We start from the raw sequence: 21530 nt of genomic DNA on the forward strand, positions 1-21530 counted from the left end.
AGTCACTTCTAATAGGTTTGACACATACCAAGAGAAACCTTAAATTTCATTAACTCTCATTTAAAATTCAACAATTTTTTAATTTTATCCTTATTTAATATACATTATACCTCATGTAAACAAAGTCAATATAATAATAAATAAAGGGTAAAATTAGATATCCATATAAAAATTTTCTCTCAATACTTTATAAATAGGATTAAAAATAATTTTCTCTCTTTGTCTTATAAATAGAATCAGAGAAGTATGTTTTTATAAGTACTACTTCAAAACAATTAGTCCAAGCCAATGTGCAATAATGTACATTGAAAAAAAAAAAAAACTACGCGCCCATTCCCAAATACCATATAGTAGGTACGTAAAGATAATAAATGGATATTGAAATGAAATTATAGTAGTTAATAGTAATAAATAATAAAAGATAACTTGATTTTTACGCGGTAATTATTTTTCAGGAAGTTTGTTAAGAGTGGAAAATCTGAGTAAACAAATGAGAACTCACTAACGTCCTTGCTTTGACAGCTTGCAAAAAATGGACGGACGGAGTCAAAAACTACAAAACAGGGAGAGAGATGACGTCATTGAAAAACACGTGCGGGCGCGTGGGAAGGGAACGACCCTCTTCTCTTGGGTCCTGGGCTCTTGGCGCCTTTAGGCGGCGGAGAAAGCGCTGGTTCCCATCAGGCAATGATCAACGCACGCACCCGCGTTCGAGCGCGTGAATATAATCTTAGGGCTTGCGTGGCGAGTTCTTCCGGCATGTTCCTGCAGCGCTGGGAGCTCATGTTCGCTCTCTTTTTGGGCCCGGCCGCCTCCAACCCCCATTTCGACTTTTTGTTTTTTCTTTGTGCCCAAAAAATCTTTTATTTAATTCGTATAATTTTAACTTAATTATCACCGCGTTGCTAAATTATTTTTCGTAATTTATTTTGATTAAAATTTAAATCCTACATTTTAATGTGGCGTAAGTCAATCTTTATAATTTTAGTCATTTAAAATCTTAAAATTCTAAAATATAAAGACAACATGTTAAATACTACCTCCGGTCCTTAATATAAGAGTTGGTTTGATTTTTGTTTTGGTCCTAAATATAAGATCACAATCCATTTTGTCTCTCGTATTTATGTATTTTTTTTCAAGATAACCCTTCTAACAATAATAGTTTTAGCCAATACACTTGATTAGTAAAGATATTTTTAGGAAAGACAACACCTATTTATTACAAATAACTAACTTAACTTCTTTTCTTAATCTCCTTAAATTAGTCAACTAGTTCTTATAAATAGGACCAGAGATAGTATTTATCTATTTTTCTCTCAAGGTAGTACTTATAATAATGATAGTTCTGGCTAATATACTTAATTGGTAAAGATATTTTTAAAAAAACACTACCTATTTATTACAAATAACTAACTTAACTATTTTTCTTAATGCATTCAAATTACTCAACTAGTTCTTATATTAGTAGTAGTTAAAATATAAGGATTGAATTGTATTGAATGTCAAGTTTCAACCAATTAAAAATTATTCATCCGATCCTTAATATAAGATCTTTTTAACTAATTTGATTAGATTAAAAAAGTTAGGTAACTTAGTTAATTATAAGAAATATAATATATATTCTTCTAAAATACTATAATCATCTTTCTTAATATCCCTCTCTCACCACTTACTTGATTACAGTTGAAAAAGTATTTATAGGGATAATTTTAAAAAAATTCATAAATATGATAAATGAGTTTTATATTTAGAATTAAAATTAACATAATAATTAGGTCTTATGTTAAAGATAAGAAGAGTATTTAGATTGAGTTGCTGTTAAAATTAAGGATTGAGTTCTGAGTCAATTATATAGATTGAGGCTTCATTAAGTTAAGATTAAAGAAAAAAACTACGAGCGGTTACTTGTTACCTTTTTTCCCGCCAAAACCTTGATGGTTTGTCCAGCACTGTGACTCAATGAGCCCAAGACTATTCGTTAATGGACCCATACAAGGTCCTCGTTTCAATGAAATTAAAAAAGAAAAAAAAAGTTCGTATTGTACCCAAAAAAACAAAAGTGCGGATATTTTACTTAATATTTTTACCTTTGTTGTTTTTTTTTCCAACTAATATTTGGTGTTCATTAATCCTTGGTTTTATTTTATTTTATTTTATTTTTTTAGAATGTCGCATTAAATACGTTATATAATTGTATATGTTCAAGAATAGAATGATGATATAGAGTCTCAAGAAGATACATGCTAAAGAAATGCAAACAAAGACTCCAATATCACAATTTATAATATAAGATCTTTTTGTGATTATCACCCTCAGATGTTAGGTTTCTTAACTATCTGCGAAAAAAAAAGTTCTTAATTATCAATTTTTTTATTGGCTTTGGCCCGTATGACACAATAGAATTACTACCTCCTATCCTTAATATAAGAACCTATTTGATTTTTATTTTGGTCCTGAATATAAGACCCAAATCCACTTTGTCTTTTATATTTATTTATTTTTTTAAAGTAGTTTTTATAATAATGATAGTTCTAACCAATATACTACTCCGGTTCTAATTTTTATAGGACTTCGGGTCCTTAATATAGGACCTTATTTAATTTTTATTCTAGTTCTAAATATAAGATCCCAATTTACTTTATCTCTAATATCTATACATTTTTTTTTCAAAGTAGTTCTTCTAACAATGGTAGTTCTAACCAATACGCTTGATTAATAAGGATATTTTATGAAAGATAACACCTATTTAAGACAAATAACTAACTCAACTTACTTTCTTAATCTTTTCAAATTAGTCAACCAGCTCTTATAATTGAGACGAGACGTAGTACTTCATTAGCTAGGATATTTTAAAAAAGATAACACCTATTTATTACAAATAACTAACTTAACTAATTTTTTTAGTTTACTTAAATTAGTCAACTAACTTTTATATTAAGGATCGGAGGTACTATAATAATTGGTGCGCTTGTAAACTTACCATTTAGGTTTCTTAAAATCAACATTGCAAAATCTTGTTACTGTTACTATAGATGTCAAACATCGTATTGTAAAAATATTCTCTTCAAATAATTTTAATTTTTTTAATTATTTAATTTTGACATAAAATTTGTCATGGTTGCATTCTTTTTACTATTATCATTATTATTTATTTTCTTTATATATTTGTCATCATTTCTTCAGGCAATAGTCCGCACATTGTATTCCCCTGTGCTAAATATAAAATTTATTTTACAAAATGAATTTTAAATAAATAGTTTTATATTTGGGATCTAACTTGTAAATTTGCAATAGTCAGTGATGTTAGCCGCAGAGATTGACCATCGAGGACTAGCTCCCTGTGCCGCCATTGCTCACAGGTCTTGATAATGGGTCCTTTCCCATTGAAGAAAATTTTCAAAGATTAGATCATCAAGTCGACGAGAAAATGCATGGCGTAGAATTTTTACTGCTCATTTCATCTTTTCACAATCGTTAGGATTGTGTATTCTTTAATTAAAACCGAACATTTTAATGCACGTCTTTGTCACTGTCTTTCTCACCATATCCGTCTCTCTTTTCTATCCTATCATTTTGGTTGATGCTCATACTTAGCTGGGCCTACCATTTGCTATGAACCTCTGGCATTAAAATTCAGATCCATTTAGGGAAATCTTAGATTGTTTTGGTATTTACATTTCTCTGAAGCATTTCCCGCGAATTCCATTGATAAAGAATTCTATCTTTTCCCTTATTTTCTATTTCTATTTGGTTTTCTGCATGATTTTCGGAGTAAGCAGCTGAAAGGCTACAACACCCAGAAATATTTTATTACTCTTTTGGGTTTTCGCTCTTAGATTCATGGGTTATTTTCAATTATTTGTTGTTTTACTTTTATCAATTCCTATTGAACTTTGTTTAGCCACCTCCCCCATCGAAGATCAAGAGAGAGATAAGATAACCCATTTACCAGGACAACCAAAAAATGTAGGATTTGCTCAGTACTCTGGTTATGTAACTGTGAACGAGCAAGCAGGGAGGGCGTTATTTTACTGGCTGATCGAGTCGCCTTCAAGTCGTGGCCCCAAGTCCAGGCCACTTGTTTTATGGCTTAATGGTGGTCCTGGATGCTCCTCTATTGCTTACGGTTTGGCTGAAGAGATTGGCCCTTTTCGAATTAGTTCTGATGGGAAGTCACTTTACATGAATCCATATGCTTGGAACAATTGTAAGAGTGAATCCCCGCTTCTTCAAATGCCCGCTTTAAGTTTTTTTGTTTTTGTTTTTGTTTTTTTTTAAATTTATAATTAAAATATGAGTGGGTGAACTTTTTCGAAATCTTTGCTTAGTGTTGAGTTTTTCTCTGCGATAAATAATAAATACTTGTATATTTTGGCATTTCAGTGGCAAATATACTTTTCATTGAGTCTCCTGCTGGTGTGGGTTTTTCATATTCCAATGAAACATCAGATCTGTACTCTGCAGGTGACCAGAGAACAGGTAATATGGTTGTAACATCTTATGAGTAAGAGTAACTCTTGCTTATGGAGGATGAATAATTCGTGCTTGTTTTACCTGATTTGGTCAGTGCCAGGTTTTATCTGATATATTTTGTGAGACTGTAATCAGGATTTCTGACTTTGCAGCTGAAGATGCCTATACATTTCTTGTTAATTGGTTTGAAAGATTTCCTCAGTATAAGTATAGAGATTTTTACATTGCTGGAGAAAGTTATGCAGGTCCTTCTTCTATTTATATATCAATTTTTTTCTCCAAATGATTTTGTTTGTAGACTTAATAATTGAATGCTTGGTTTTTACAATTTCTGTGTAGGTCACTATGTTCCTCAGTTGGCTCAACTTGTTTACCATAAAAATAAGGGTGTCCAGAAACCAATTATAAATTTAAAGGGATTTATGGTAAGGTTGTAAGATAGATGAAAACAATGATGATCTTCTTACCTCTTTAAGTTTATGGAGAGACCACTATTTTGTTTGATAGATAATCATCTGATGAGTGCCAATTTTCACATATCCAAGGTTGGAAACGCTGTTACTGATGATTATAACGATTATGTTGGCACATTTGAGTACTGGTGGACCCATGGTTTGATTTCGGATTCCACATATAAGATGCTTCAACTAGCATGTGACTTTGGGTCTTCCCAGCATCCATCAATACAATGCATAGAGGCTCTAAGAGTTGCAGATTTAGAGCGGGGAAACATTGATCCATATAGCATTTATACACGCCCATGCAATGATACTGCATCACTCAAGCGCAGGTTGGGCGGTCGCTATGTAAGCTCTTGTCTCAACACATTTAGTATACTTGAAAACGTAGAATATGTCTACATGCAAGCCCTTACATGCTGTTGAACTTATAAATGGCAAATATGGGTATTATAATAGTAATGCAAGCAGGAAACTAGCTTCTTACATCTGTTTTTGCAATCAAGAAGTTTCTAAAAATAAAACTACAAGTGAAACTTCCTCCAGAGGATTTTTAGGTAATCAGGTTTCTGATTTTCTGTCTCTGGAGGAAGCTCTTGGAACTAAAACTGGCGGGGAATGTCATGGAAATATGGGTATCTATTAGAATCATTAGTTTGCTGGATTTTTAAAGGCGACGATGTTCTATGGAGGGTTCTACTGCTAAATCCATGCAAGGTGGAAGCGCACATATTTTATTTCCTAAATTTTGCAATGTATAGGCTTTCAATCCTAAATCCATGCAAACAATATGCAATTATTTCTCATTTTAAGGACATAGACTCGAGCTTATTTGGGAGTTTGAAGTCACTCTCCTTTGATTATCCACTCTTCAAATTTCATTTATCCCTGTGATGCCCGTCTTCTACCATGCATCTCTTTGTTTAGATATAAAACTTCACTTGTGCTTCTAAAGATGATATATGGTAATTCCAGAACATGCGCTCACTTAATTTAGATAAGATTAGCCCTAGCTAAAGGAAATAAGAAAAGAAAAAAACAAAGAAGTAATATACTTAGATCAGAAGTCTTTTGCACGAAGTAGGTTCTGAAATCTCATGCTTAGTGTTGTAATTTTAGTGCAACTGATTTGATCTGTCCTTTAATATTCAAAATGATAATTTTTTCTATAGAGTCATTTTTTTTATAATATGAAAGCTATGACATTGGTTGTTCAGTTGACTTATTTATCTTTTCTTTATGCTTACCATTGACTTCTGAGCCCAGCCATGGATGTCTCGAGCTTACGACCCTTGTACTGAGAGGTATTCAGACATGTACTTCAATCATCCTGATGTTCAGAAGACACTCCATGCCAATGTAACTAATATCCCATATTCATGGAAAACATGCAGGTACATTAAAAACTGATGCGTGATTTTAGGTATCCTTAAGAGATCATTTCTATTAGAATTTTGACTTTAGATTTTTTTTTTTTACAGTGATATTGTTGGAAACTACTGGGCCGATTCTCCACTATCTATGCTTCCAATATATCAAGAACTCATTGGTGTTGGTCTCAAGATATGGGTATACAGGTGAACTTACCCATGTTTGCCAATTTTGTAAATCGAGTGCTACTGCTAATAACGGGTTTTGCAATTTCCTAACTTTAGGAGGAAATGATTCTAGTTTATAGCCAATTAAAAAAAAATTGTTAAAATATCTGACAGAGTTTGTCTAAGCTTACTGTTCTAGAGGACTTTAGCTGGTATTCCATCGAACTTCCTCCAGAGACCCCTTTTTTTTTGGGGGGGAGGGGGCGAGGGGTGAATGGAAATAACCCTGCAGGGTTCTTGGGACCATATATCTGGTTTCTTTGTATGCCTATGGACTAAGGGCACGCTACACCAACGTGCATAGCTGGTTATATGACTGAATTTTCCTAAAGCTAAAATTGACCTGCCTAAGCCTACAAGTCCTTACAGAATTTTATAAATGAATTAATAGTATCTCCAAGTCTGCAGGCTAAAATGTGGAATTTTGCCTCTAGTCAAAATTGTAATTTCTCATGGCTTAAACATAGTGAGAATCAGGTGGACCTTGGTTGATCTTCCTTCTCACAAAGCTCTCCTATTGTTTTTAGTTCTTGGGGGACTTAACTGATTGGCTGTTTCAATATATAAATATATATACACACTCTTTTGGTCCTAAATATAAGACCCTTATACTCACTACAAAAAAGGTCTTATATTTAGGACCAGAGGAATATATCAGATCATTCTGAATGTTTTTAGACTTGCGACACACAATTTGTAATTTAGCTCACTGGGCAGCATTTCATGTTACCTATTTTAATACCCAGACCAGTCTTCGGGTTCCAGGATAGAGAACTAAGTGACGCAAGGTGGCTTCAACTGATATATATAGAACAACATCTCATCAACCTAGGATCCTACTAATTTTCCCTTAACCTTTAAGCTTGATAGAGAATGTGGAAAACTATAAATGACATGATTTATGAATTCCCACTAACCAGATGCAGTGAAATTTCACTAATCCTTCATGAATAGGTCTGTCTATTACATAGCTTTCTAACAAAACCCAGTTAGGTAGGTGCTTTTTCCCCCTTAAATGAACCATTCACATATGTGATGTTTTCTTTTCTTGGGGCCAATGATATGTAATGCTGAATAATATGTACTTTGAATTTATCCAAAAAAGATAGATGTTTCAGTTACTTCATTCTAGATTTTTCCGTCTATACCATAGTCTCCGACATTGCACTTCTATGCAGAAAATGCGACTTATTTGTGTTGTTAACAATCTATATTTTCTGTTTAAAACTGAAAAATAGCATTTTCATAATTTTGGCTGGATTTATAGCTAAGTTGATTCCTTTTGGCAGTGGAGATACGGACTCTGTGGTTCCAGTAACTGCTACTCGATATTCCATTGACGCCTTGAAACTTCCCACCATTACTAATTGGTACCCCTGGTATGATAATGGCAAGGTCAGTCCTCTTTTCTTAGAGTAATAATTATTCGATATGAATCTTCTGGAGTTACAAAAAAGTGATTGTACATACTATATTTGAGAGAGAAAGAGAAAAGAGATGCGTAAATAGAAAGAAAGCCCATATATAGTCATATCATTTTATATCACTCTCTTCCAGAATGCATTATTGTTTAATTGTTAAAAAGTCTAATTTGTAATCCTATCCTTGTTTGATTCTGATTTTGTATTTTTGGTTTCTGATAATGGTTTTTGGTTGGCCCAAAAAAATCAATTTCCGGTACCGTTGGGATAAAGTTTTATCTTCAAACTTCAACTTTCCCATGGATAAATAATGACCTCAAGTACCGACATGCATAAATAAAATCCCATTCTAAAGATAAAAAATATTAATCATTTAGAAGATAGACCTCAATGAAAGTAGTTTTCTTTACATTTCTCTTTAGAGAACACAGAACAACCTAACTCTTATTGCTGAATATAGAGAAAACAAACTTCAAAATCTGACCTTCAGAATTTCCAGACAAATTTTCTTAGTTTCTGAAAGCTGGAATCTAATACGGCCTTGTGCTTCTACTATCTGCTGAAATTTCTTCTTCTTGGGTGAAGGTTGGTGGATGGAGCCAAGTTTATGAAGGGCTTACGTTTGTTACAGTAACAGGAGCTGGACATGAAGTTCCACTACATCGACCTCGCCAAGCATTCATTCTTTTCCGGTCATTCTTGGAGAGCAAGCCCATGACAAGTTAAACTCAAATTGTGTCAGGTTTATTGATCATAAACCTTCAAAGTATACAACAACAACAACAATAAGCCTTATTCTACTAAGTAGGATCGGCTACATGAATCACAGAACGCCATTGTACTCTATTAACAATTATTCGGAAACAACAATTTGGTTACTGCATTATGAAGCTTGTTTATAGTTGTTGAAAATTAGCGAACATTTAAGTTAATGCTTGAAAATAACAAGCTTGTTTTATGCTACTCCTTTTGGCATTCTTGATCTGCTTGACAAAAGGACTAATTATCCAATGAGTTTATTATTTTCAGGTATTGACTTCTCTTTATTCACTAATTGTGGAGACTAAAACTATAATAGTCTCACTAATTCAAGGACCAAATTGTTAGTTCAGTGAAAACATCAAAATCATTCATATACATGGACTGGGAAGAAACACTGTAAATGCATTTCTCATAAGTTTCCTGGAAGGTTAAGGAGTTTTACTTACCGAAGGTACTTTTCCTGTGTCAAAATGTGGCATGTAGTTCTATGAAATTGATTCTTTGTAATGCTAAGATCATTCTCTGTGAGCCTCTGACCCCTTCAATGCAGTTGAGGAGTGGGGGCTTGAAATTGATTTTTTTTTTTTTAGTTATGCAGATATACATTGAGAAAGAGAGTAATAAAAAGGAAGAAACTGTGTAAGAGCTTTATTTCTTATCTGAATTCTCATTCATCATATTTTTCTAATCTCTTTCTGATTGTGCTATATACATTTAATTTGTGACTGCAAAGGGTTTAGACTTTGTGGAAGGATGAATAGTTTGCAGGTCCCTTTATGCTGTTAATTGTACCAAGAGGGATTGCTGGTTTTCTGCTGGCATCTGCTATATCTTGTATGATTACTGTTCTGCTGGCACATTATTGACGTGAATCTGCACTTGTAAGCTTCTAGTACTTTAGCATATGGGTGAGAGTTCTGAGAAAGATTATGTAGAATGATGATCCTGAGAATATAAGGATGTATTTGTTTGTTATTTCAAAACTTGAAAAGATTAAATTTCTTATCTAATATATTTATGATGAACAAGTTAATTTATTTTGAAAAATTTGGTTAAAAATACCTAATTGAGAAATTTATTAGTTAAAAGGACCTGATATAGATCATCTTTAATAGGTGCAACTTTTCATTAGTTGTGTGCAACCTATCTGCAATTATATGTAAAAAAGTCTTTAAAATGAAAGTCATTTCCACATAGTTGAAGATATATTGCACATGACTAAAAAAGAACTGTATCTATTCAAATTCAGGTCTCTTTGACCGATAAAATTTCTAAAGAGGTACTTTTGACCAATTTGCTTATTTATTTATATCTTTTAATGTTATATTTGTATTATGGGACTTTGTAGAAACTTGAAAAAGCAGAAACAAAGCAGCAATGACAGGATGCTAGCAATTTCTGCATTATTCTAGTCCGAATGGAATATTTAACACAATCTCAAATCTCAAAAGCTAAATATATTGAGACCTGTTGATTGAACAACATGGTTATGGTGTAGTAAAGAAAGATGCCATGGAAGAAGAATACAAATACAGAACAGGGTAAGGCTCTTATAAAGTACTGTTAATGTGAGGAGGTGAGTGGTAGAATATTTAGAAGCACTCTAAAATTGGAATTATGGTTTAGTGGAGCCGGAAAGAACTCTACGCGAATATATGAGATCAGTAGATAAGAAAGTAGCCAAGGCATCCTATATATTCTATACCCACGCAAAGTGTATAGCCAATCCTGGGCCATATAATTATAAATATCGATAAAACCTTGCTTCTTGACTAAGTTCCAAGGGGCCCATCATTCATCCTAAAGCATCATCTTCGGCAATTACCAGAAAGGCCATGAACTTGCTTCTGCTACTAAATTTCCTCCTCAGCCATGCCTCATTCTCAACGCATCTTTAGTCCAGTTGTTGTACGAACTTCGGTTCTTAATATAAGAGCTAGTTTGACATTTAATTTGATTCTAAATATAAATTCTGATTCAATTTATCTTTCATTTATTCATTTTTTTTTAAAAGTAGTCCCTGTAGTAATTAGACATGTTAAGTATTCTATCAAATAATAGTTTTAACTAATACAAATGATTGGTAAGGGTATTCTAGAAAAGATAACATCTATTTATTACAAATAACTAATTTAACAAACTTTCTCAATATACTCAAATTAGTCAACTAGTTCTTATATTAAGAATCAGAGCTGATATCATATCTTTCTTTTATATGCCCTTTGCTTGCTCGCCTTTTTTTGGGCATTTTCCCTATACATCATATGAAAACTCTGACAAAAACAGTGCAATTCATTTTTGTAAATTTCGTGTAATATAGAGGCTCATCTTGCTTTAGTGAATAGATATAAGAAATACACTTACGAAGATAAAAAATACATGTCAGATATACTTTAATCTTCTTCTCCTTTTTTTGGGGGGAAAAAAACTTTCTCAAGGATACGAGTCATTTGCTTATAGTAGGATACCTCTATATTATTGTAAATATATAATAATTGTTAACCACAAGACCTAGGACAATTGATACTTGGTTGGATTCCTTAAGTATAGTTAGGGATTTGATTCCTAGCAGTGTGTATGGAAAGGATCCTATATCCAATGCTAAAACTCTTATGAAAAATTTACAGTGCGAGGGATTAGTCGTTGTTATCGATAGTAAATGCTCTAGTGTCAACAAAATATATATATATATATATATATATAGTAATTGTTATCAATTCGTTTGGACAGAATAGGACTTGTCATCATATGGTTACAGCTTTTATCGGTTACATTTTGTACAACATGGATTCGCAATTCTAATTGGGTAAACATAAAATAATACAATTATTTCGCTGTTCATTACTGAAGTGATTATGGGTATGTTTATGTAACCATGTAGAGTGATTATTATAGCCGGGCTAAAATGCATATAAAAAGGACATCTATGTTTTTCTGGGGTGCATCCAAAGCAGCTACATATTAATATATTATAAGGCGATTTGGGGCCTCCGAAAATAAACATTCCTCTAATCATTATATAATGGGGGACAAATTAAACTCATATATAGTCATTATTATACTATCTCTGATTTTTAATATAAGAGCTAGTTTGACTTTTATTTTGGTCCTAATTATAAGTCCTCAATTTATTTTACCTTTTATATTTATTCATTTTTTTTCAAAACAGTCATTATAGTAATGATAATTCCAACTAATATACTTGATTAATAAAGATGATTTAAAAAAATAATACTTATTTATTATAAATAACTAATTTAACTAGTTTTTTCTAATTTAATCAAATTAGTAAACTAAATTTTATATTTAGTACCCGAGGATTATATAAATGGCATCTAAGAGTAGCTGACAATGCAATGGCAATTTGGTCATTCTGATCACATACACTTGTTTAATATATAATGATCCGGTACAAAAATTCTTAGTCGTTTTCACATGCTTGCTTTATCTAAAGTTTCTGATCAGCCCACATAATTATGCAGACAAAAAGAAAGCATACCGATCACGACCAAAAGACACTAGACAATGTAAGAAAACTCGAAATTCTCGAACCCCAGATCACATATATACGATCAAAACCCCGAAACAACATCATCATCATCATCATCGCTTAGCCAGCCTTAGAGAGAAACAGAAGAACATGTATCGATTCAGCAACACAGTGATAGGGTTCCTGAACCTGTTCACTCTGCTAGCTTCGATCCCCATAATAGGAGCAGGATTATGGATGGCTCGGAGCAGTACAACGTGCGCGAACTTCTTACAGACACCACTTCTGGTCATAGGTTTCGTGGTTCTGGTGATTTCATTGGCGGGTTTCATCGGAGCATGCTTCCACGTCGCTTGTGCTCTGTGGCTGTACCTGGTGGTGATGCTGCTTCTGATCGGGACGCGATGGGTCTGACGCTGTTCGGGTTCGCCGTCACCAGCCGCGGCGGCGGCGTGGAGGTTCCGGGAAGGGCGTATAGGGAGTACCGGCTGGAGGATTACTCGCCGTGGCTGAGGAATAGGATTAATGATCCGAGGTATTGGAACACTATAAGGAGCTGTATTTTGGGCTCAAGGACTTGTGCTAAGCTTGCTTCTTGGACCCCCCTTGATTATATACAGAGAGATATGACTCCTATTCAGGTACGTACACTATATATATATATATATATATATATATATATATATGGATCTCATTCTTCTTCTTCTTCTTCATGTTTGTTCTTCCTGTTCGAATGAATATAGAGATAGGAGGGCCTTCGGTGAGTATATTGTGTTTGAGTGCTCGTCAAGTTTGTAATAAATTCAAATCTCTTCTTTTTTTGTTTTCCCTTTAGGTATAGACTTGTTTGTTACCAAGTATTTAAATACAGAGTAACAGAGTAAACAAAATTAATTAGTTGAGCTAAACAATTATCGCTTCCTTTCCTATTTCATCCACTAATCTCTCCATATCAGTGTTTAAAATATGCTATCTCTGATCTTAATATGAGACCTGCTTGACTTTTATTATGGTCCTAAATATAAAATTATAATTCACTTTGTCTATCATTTGTGTATTTTTTTTCCAAATTAGTCCTTTTAATAATAATAGTTCTAGCTAATACATTTGATTAACAAGGATATTTTAGGAAAGATAATATCTATTTATGACAAATAATTAATTTAACTTATTTTCTTAATCTTCTCAAATTAGTCAACTAACTCTTATATTTATGATCGGAGATAGTATAACTATACATATGGCCAATAAGCACTTAGTCTAACAACATGAATATTTTCCTAAAAATGGAAGGTTGCAAATTTAATCTTACTTATAATTTCATATAACTAGTATTTGTCCTCTAATTAAAACAAAAAAAACAAACTACACTAGGAGTATGTTGTATTTCATTTAATTATCTTATTACAAATGAAGAAATAATTACCTCTTTTAAAAAATAATCAAGAAAATGACTTCACATGATGTGGTGTTGAGTCATAATTGCACTCTTTTTTATGCCTTCTAGGAAAAGCAGATATATGAATGCAAGTAACTCAACCTTGGCGCGAGCTCCCAAGGCTTGTTGGTCAGGCTTTAAGCAGAAAAGCATCTTTTATCTTTTATATAAAATAAAACTAAATATTAGCCTATGAATTGTTGACAATTTTTTTTATATAAATTGTGTATATATATATATATCTATAATTTTATTTGATAGAGTCAAATCAATGATTTTGACTGCTTAAGAATGAAGCGACTAATTTATCCTATGCTTTTTAAAACTGAGAGATAAGTTTGCATCTTGTGAAAAACTTGGATTGGATATGGTTTAAGACCACACAGCTTAACGACCTTTCAGAATATTACTGTACTGTGTAGGTGCAGATATCTTGTAGGGTGTGAGAAAAGAAGGAACACATATTACATATAACCATGTCTCAAAGAATCTGAATCTCCATTTGTCAAATTCTTATAGGAATGTTAAAAACAAGCTTTCGAATTACTTTAGGTTCCCCAAAAAAAAAAATTAATTATTCCCAAAAAAAAATCTCAATGACATGTCATTTTCTATGTTAAATTTTTTCTTGATACTTGATAATCATCTATATTTTTCATTGCGATGACAAAGAAAGAAGGATCGATGAAACATTTCTGTTTAAAAATTTTATTTTGGCTTCGTATATTTTGATATATACACTTAATTTTGCGGGATTTTATACATTAAAAATACTAACACTCAAATTTAGATGCTTTCAAATCGATAAAAATTTTAAATATCAATTTTTCTTTAAAAAATTGTTAGAAGATGATGGATATGAATGAACTTTGAAGCTGAGGTGAGAAGTTATATGGTGCAGTCAGGGTGCTGCAAGCCACCAACGGCGTGCAACTACAACGCGGGGATGATAATGGAGGGTCAGGATCCAGACTGTTACAGGTGGAACAACTCGCCGAGTTTACTGTGTTACGAGTGCGACTCGTGCAAGGCGGGGGTGCTGGAGAGCATGAGGAGGGACTGGCACAAGGTGTCGGTCCTAAGCGTCGTCGTTTTGGTGCTGCTCATCGGCATTTACTGCATCGGCTGCTGCGCCTTCCATAACACCCGAAGAGCCCTCACCGATTACCCCTACGGCGAGAATCGCATGTCCAAAGTCAAACCCCGTTGGGATTATTACTGGTTTGCCTCTCTTTTTCTTTTCCTTTTTCTATATATGTACCAATTTTTTTTAAAAACAAAAATTATAGAAAAATATGTTTTTTTAATTAATTAGGAAAAAAGAAAAAAGCTTTGATGTAATGAAAGCTGCTAACAAAAAGCTGTTTCTGGGTTGGTTTGGTTGGGTGCAGGTGGAGATGGTGGCATGCTCGCAAAGAACAGCTTTATTAGCACCATCCACACACAACCTCTTATATATATGCCTCTTTCTTCCTTTTTTTTTGTTTTTTTTTTTTTTTTTTCATTTCTGACTTCTCCAAAATGCATATATATATATATATATATAAATGTGTGTGTGTATGTTTATATGTATTTGGGAATGGGTGAATGGGACACCATCTCAAGTAAGTTACACTAATTTTCTATCTATTTCGTCCTCATGTATCTTTTTTTCAGCCGCTTAAAAATCGAGATTACAGAGGACATATATACACTACCTCCGGTTTTAATAAAGAGTTTGTTTGACTTTTATTTTGGTCCTAAATATAAGATTCTAATCTATTTTGTAACTCATATTTATCTTTTTTCTCTCAAGATAGTCCTTGTAATAATGATAGTTCTAACCAATTCACTTAATTAATAAGGATGTTTTAGGGGAAAAAAACAATACATATTTATTATACAAATAACTAATTTAATTATTTTTTTTTAATTTACTCAAATTAATTAACTAGCTCTTACGTAGTACTCCTCCGGTCATTAATATAGGACCTAATGTTAAGTTAATTTTGGTCCTAAATATAAAACATATTTCTCATATTCATTAATTTTTCTAAATTACCCTATGGATACTTCCTCAGCCATAATCAAGTAAGTGAGGGAGGGAGGATATTAAGAAAGATGATTATGATATTTAAGAAAATTATGTCATGTTTTTTATAATTAAATAACTTATCTAACTTTTTTAATCTAATCAAATTAGTTAAATAAGTCTTATATTAAATATCGGAAGAATATATCAGAAGCACTAATCAATTCTGTGGATGCAAACAGCGCGCATCTCCGCCACTTGGCTTAGCTTTATTGTTTAATACCCATTGCCACTCCTTTAATAATTTCTTTTATTTTTTTTCCCGGGTTAAAGCAGAATATTATTGCGTTGCATTTACCTAACAGCAATCTCGCCCGCGGAAAGGCAGAAGCCTTGAGTGACTATTTGGGTTGGAATTAGATATAAATGTGATTTTTAGTTTTTAAAATAAAATTACAATATTGAAAATAGTCTAAGATAATGCTTTAATTTATGTGGCGTATTTTCTGGGGGCTGTAAAGAAATAGAGCTAAAAACCTTATTGGGCTTTGATATTCTTTTTTCCTACTTGGGGTTTCATCAGAGCAAGTGGCCTAGGACCAGTGTGTGGCCGATGGGCCAGTCAGTTATTCCTTAACAAACGACGCAAAACTTATTTCAACATACTAATAGAATTGGTTTTTATTTTTAAAATTTTTATCCATATTTTTATACCTAATAAGCATTGAGAAATGAAGAAAATGAACAAATATGTGCAAAAAATATTGTAGATATTCTAAAGTTATATGTTATAAATAATGAAATGAGTATTTATATTCTGGATATTTTTTTTTTTTATATGTATTATTTTATTTGGGTTTTAATATCATTTTTATTATTGCACGCAGCACATAATTACTTTTATTTTAAGAAAATATTATTTAAAATATATTAATGTATTCTTAATGGTTAGACTATGGTCCGTTCCGTGAACAATTTTTGGACTGATTCAGTAACAAATCTAATTTCCTCCATGTTAAAAAAAAAAAGGACCGAACTCAAATCAGTGAATCGACCTGGTTGGTTTGAGTGTTAAACCGATATCAATCGGTGTGAACTAATGTTAAACAGATTTGGATGATTGTGTAACTATTGGTTCTATTTTTTTTATTTAGCTTTAATATTTCAATCATTACAAGTTTGAATGAATTTTAATGATGATTTTGATATCAATGATTATTAATTTTAGCTGTTGATAAATCATAACAATCAAAATTCTCAATGTAGTTATATTTTGTTATTGTTACAATGAAACTATTGTTATTTTTTTGTATTTTTTTATTAGTGATTATTAATACTGATATATTTTGTTATTTTTAATTAAATTAAATTATTCTAATATAACTGTTTTAATCCTGATGTGATCTATTGGCATTTGAACCACTATCTCAATCAGTTTAATGTCCAGCTTACTTTTTTTTCCCTTTTATTTCTATTATTATTGATACTTACTACTGCTTATCCTTATCAGTTATACCTTCACAGGTAGTTAAATTTCAACTAACTTTTGCTCAATTCCACCACTATCCCATTTTTTAAAAGAATTGGTTAATTATCTTTTTTTCTCATTGAATTAATTTAGTTATCCTTTTTTTTTCCAACAATTAGTTTAGTTATTCTCAATTTAGTATCTTAACTATTTTTAGTTAAATTCAACATCTTAATTTATAATTTGTGTCCAATGTTTTCATCGTTTCGTTAACATTCCATTGACAATTATTATTGTTGCTGCTGCTATTATTATATGCCGTCGCATTAATCAAACCTTGACAACTTGCAAAAATTTGAGTGGTGATCAATCATACCGTGTGCGTACGCAAAGGGGAACAATATATTCAAGTGAGAAAAGTCATAAAAATAAAAAGGATACCCATTATTCATACATGTATTAATTGAAAGGAGCTTGAATCTAGCTCAAATCCAACATATATAACCAGCTATAAATACAATTATATAAATTATGAAAATTTAATGAATTTAAAAAATGATCATGTTCAACTCCTCACTCCTCATATCCATCAATTTGAGATATGTGTCCTACAACCGCATGGTTAAAAAAAAGTTTTTTTTTTTTAATACATAACCAACACACTTTTGTTGAGAAAAATAATAATAAATTTGATAAAAAAATTGTATTATTTAACAGTTATGAAATGCAATTTATTTTTCAAAAATTTGTAACGCATAGAAAAATTATATACTCCTTCTGTCCTTAATATAGGACCCAATTTATGAGTTGGTTTTAGTCCTAAATGTAAGACCTATTTTCATATTTATCAATTTTTTTTAAATTACTCCTATGGATACTCTCTCAACCATACTCAAGTGGAAGAGAGAAAATGGTATTAAAAAAGATGATTATGATATTTTAGGAAAAATGTGTCACTTTTCTTATAATTAACTAACTTGTCTAACTTTTTTAATCTAATCAAATTAGTTAAATGGGTTTTATATTAAGGACCGGAAAAGTATATACATATTCTGACCAGAGAAAATTCAGAGAGGGAAAGTGATACAATGACTACAATTTCGACTGATATGGCAAAATCAAAAACTCAGAAGAAGAAGCCCAGAGGCATTAACTGTTCCAACTTGGAGGGGGAAAATGATCTTCAACATGACCCGGCAACTTGCACTTCATGGACCGTATTGAACCAATAAATATTGCTTTTTGCCACCCCAAGCATGTGGGGTGAGACAATGGTTATTTTGGTTTTCATGATGATGATGAAGGATTTAATTTCTTAAGAACATACAAAAATTTAAGAGTTATTAGGTTAACTTGAATCTACTCAACGCAAATAAATTTTGATTTTTTTTCTACTTCTACTAGGGTTGACATTTAAATATTGAAAGTAATTAAAAATGTTAAATGATTTTTTATTATCATGATAAAACATTTAGCTTATGATCAAATTATTTTGAAAAGCAAGGTGTTATATATTTGCTAATCATTTAGCTAATTTATCCCATAACATGTAAAATAATTGTTGTGTCATTCATCAAGCATGGTAAGGCGGTGGAGTGGAGTTTGATTAAAAAAATAACTCTTCTGGTCCTTAATATATGATCTAATTATTGAGTTGATTTTGGTCCTAAAAAAGATTTATCTATCATATTTATCAATTTTTCTAAATTATCCTTATGGATCTCCCTCAACTATAATCAAGTAGAAGAGGGAGAGAGGGAATATTAAGGAAGATAATTATGGTGTTTAGGAAAAACATATCATATTTCTTATAATTAACTAACTTACCTAACTTCCTTAATATAGTCAAATTAATTAAAATTAATCAAATAAATCTTATATTAAGAACTGAAAGAGTACTGTACACTTTTTGAACTATCTTTCTTATTTAATAGATTTCACTATTTATTGAAAAAATGTAACTTTCTACGATATAAGCTGACAAAGTCAAATTCTTACTGTGAGGAAAATTGAGAGGGGGACAGAAAATTCTAGTAAGTTTAAAGGAACTATTGAAGTAAGAAATACAAAAGTAAGAAAAATTAATTAAAAAGGTTATAATGGGTCAACTCTTCAAGGAAATTATGAAATAATCAAAGCACACTTTTTGTCCACAATGTGTTGATGAATTATGGCAAGAGGTCGTCTTCGTTTGCTTGCCCAACTTGTGCGGAGGTTCGAGGCTTCCTGGGAATTCCTTGTTATCTTCAAATAATCCAAAATTTTCACATGATTTCAGAGACAACCAAACAAAACGGTTTCAGTCAATAAATGCCATTCCGCCTGTTCATGACAACTTGTCTCATGTCAACAGGACAGATAAATATTTAAACCGAGAATTGAAAATTTAAGGATTTTCTTTAATTGTGATTTAGTTATTTCTAGTAAAGTGATGGTTTAGTAATTAAATTATAAATGTGATTAAGAAAATTATCGTTGGCAAAAAAAGATTAAGGAAATTATCCAGTGAGTAATTAAATTACTCCTCCGGTCCTTAATATAGAACCTAATTCTTGAATTGGTTTTGGTCCTAAATATAAGACCTATTTTTCATATTTATCAATTTTCTTTAAATTATCCCTATGAATACTCCCTCAACCATAATCAAATAGAAGAGGGAAAAGGGGTATTAAGAAAGATAATTATGCTGTTCTAGGAAAAATGTGTCACTTTTCTTATAATTAACTAACTTACCTAATTTTCTTAATCTAATTAAATTAGTTAAATAGGTCTTATATTAAGGACCGAAAGAGTACCTTTGTTAGAAAAAAGACGGTTACGCCATGGAGTCATGGCTTGACTCGGCTAAAGATCCCAAGTTGACGCGGAGCCAACTTGTGGCCAGTGGCTCATTGCATTCCAATGCAAATATCAAATGCCTGAGCGTAAAATGAGAGAGAGACAGAAATTAATACTCCTCCGGTTCTTAATATAAGACCTAATTGTTAAGTTAGTTTTGGTCCTAAATATAAGACCCGTTTCTCATATTTATCAATTTTCTCTAAACTACCCCTATAAATATTCTCTCAACCATAATTAAGTAGAAGAGTAAGATGGGATATTAAGAAAGATGATTATGGAATTTTAGGAAAAACATGTCACATTTTTTATAATTAACCAACTTACCTAACTTCCTTAATCTAATCAAATTAGTTAAATGATTCTTATATTAAGAACCGGAAGAGTATATACATATTCTCACGAGAGAAAATTCAGAGAGGGAAAGTGATACAATGACTACAATTTCGACTGATATGGGAAAATCAAAAACTCAGAAGAAGAAGAAGAAGCCCAGAAGCATTAACTGTTCCAACTTGGAGGGGGAAAGTGATCTTCAACATGACCCGGCAACTTGCACTTCATGGACCGTATTGAACCAATAAATATTGCTTTTTGCCACCCCAAGCAGGTGGGGTGAGACAATGGGTATTTTGGTTTCCATGATGATGATGAAGGATTTAATTTCTTAAGAACATACAAAAATTTAAAAGTTATTAGGTTAACTTGAATCTACCCAACACAAATAAATTTTGATTTTTTTCTACTTCTACTATATGGTTGACATTTAAATATTGAAAGTAATTAAAAATGTTAAGTGATTTTTTATTATCATGATCAAACATTTAGCTTGTGATCAAATTATGTTTGAAAAGTAAGGTGTTGTATATTTGCTAATCATTTAGCTAATTTATCCCATAACATGAAAAATAATTGTTGTGTCATTCATCAAGCATGGTAAGGCGGTGGAGTTTGATTAAAAAATATACCCTCCTGGTCCTTAATATATGATCTAATTATTGAGTTGATTTTTGTCCTAAAAAAGACTTATCTATCATATTTATCAATTTTTTCTAAATTATCCTTATGGATCTCCCTCAACTATAATCAAGTAGAAGAGGGAGAGAGAATATTAAAGAAGATAATTATGGTGTTTTAGGAAAAACATGTCATATTTCTTATAATTAACTAACTTACCTAACTTTCTTAATATAATCAAATTAATTAAAATTAATCAAATAAATCTTATATTAAGAACTGAAAGAGTACTGTACACTTTTTGAACTATCTTTCTTATTTAATAGATTTCACTATTTATTGAAAAAATGTAACTTCCTACGATATAAGCTGACAAAGTCAAATTCTTACTGCGAGGAAAATTGAGAGGGGGACAGAAAAATCTAATAAGTTTAAAGGAACTATTGAAGTAAGAAATACAAAAGTAAGAAAAATTAATTACAAAGGTTAGAATGGGTCAACTCCTCAAGGAAATTATGAAATAATCAAAGCACACTTTTTGTCCACCATATGTGGATGAATTACGGCAAGAGGTCGTCTTCGTTTGCTTGCCCAACTTGTGCGGAGGTTCGAGGCT

At 31.7% G+C, this 21530-nt stretch overlaps 2 protein-coding genes across 5 annotated transcripts; both read left to right on the top strand.

Annotated features, from left to right (window-relative positions):
• The first annotated feature begins 3828 nt into the window (after positions 1–3828).
• On the top strand, positions 3829–9427 carry LOC114738226 (serine carboxypeptidase-like 27). Of its 4 annotated transcripts, none has more exons than XR_003739509.1 (10): positions 3829–4207; positions 4384–4479; positions 4626–4718; positions 4813–4898; positions 5019–5279; positions 6198–6325; positions 6413–6508; positions 7819–7924; positions 8536–8754; positions 9303–9427. XR_003739509.1 is itself a non-coding variant. In XM_028926259.1 (9 exons), the coding sequence occupies exons 1-9, from the start codon at positions 3841–3843 to the stop codon at positions 8674–8676; spliced, it is 1374 nt and encodes a 457-aa protein (XP_028782092.1). In that variant the 5' UTR covers positions 3829–3840; the 3' UTR covers positions 8677–8978. The 4 variants fall into 4 exon arrangements, 2 of the variants coding, with proteins under 2 accessions (XP_028782092.1, XP_028782093.1); XR_003739510.1 differs by lacking the exon at positions 9303–9427 and adding an exon at positions 8980–9296; XM_028926259.1 differs by lacking the exon at positions 9303–9427 and having other exon boundaries at positions 8536–8978.
• Positions 9428–12206: 2779 nt separating this feature from the next.
• LOC114738227 (tetraspanin-6-like) lies at positions 12207–15266 on the top strand. The gene is given in 4 exon segments (XM_028926261.1): positions 12207–12596; positions 12599–12843; positions 14542–14861; positions 15032–15266. Coding segments are annotated over 4 exon segments (849 nt in total). The 5' UTR covers positions 12207–12352; the 3' UTR covers positions 15072–15266.
• The last annotated feature ends 6264 nt before the right edge of the window (positions 15267–21530 follow it).

Source organism: Neltuma alba, unplaced genomic scaffold (assembly GCF_004799145.2).
Source record: "Neltuma alba isolate B1F8T4 unplaced genomic scaffold, ASM479914v2 tig00013563_pilon, whole genome shotgun sequence".
Taxonomy (NCBI): Eukaryota; Viridiplantae; Streptophyta; class Magnoliopsida; order Fabales; family Fabaceae; genus Neltuma; species Neltuma alba.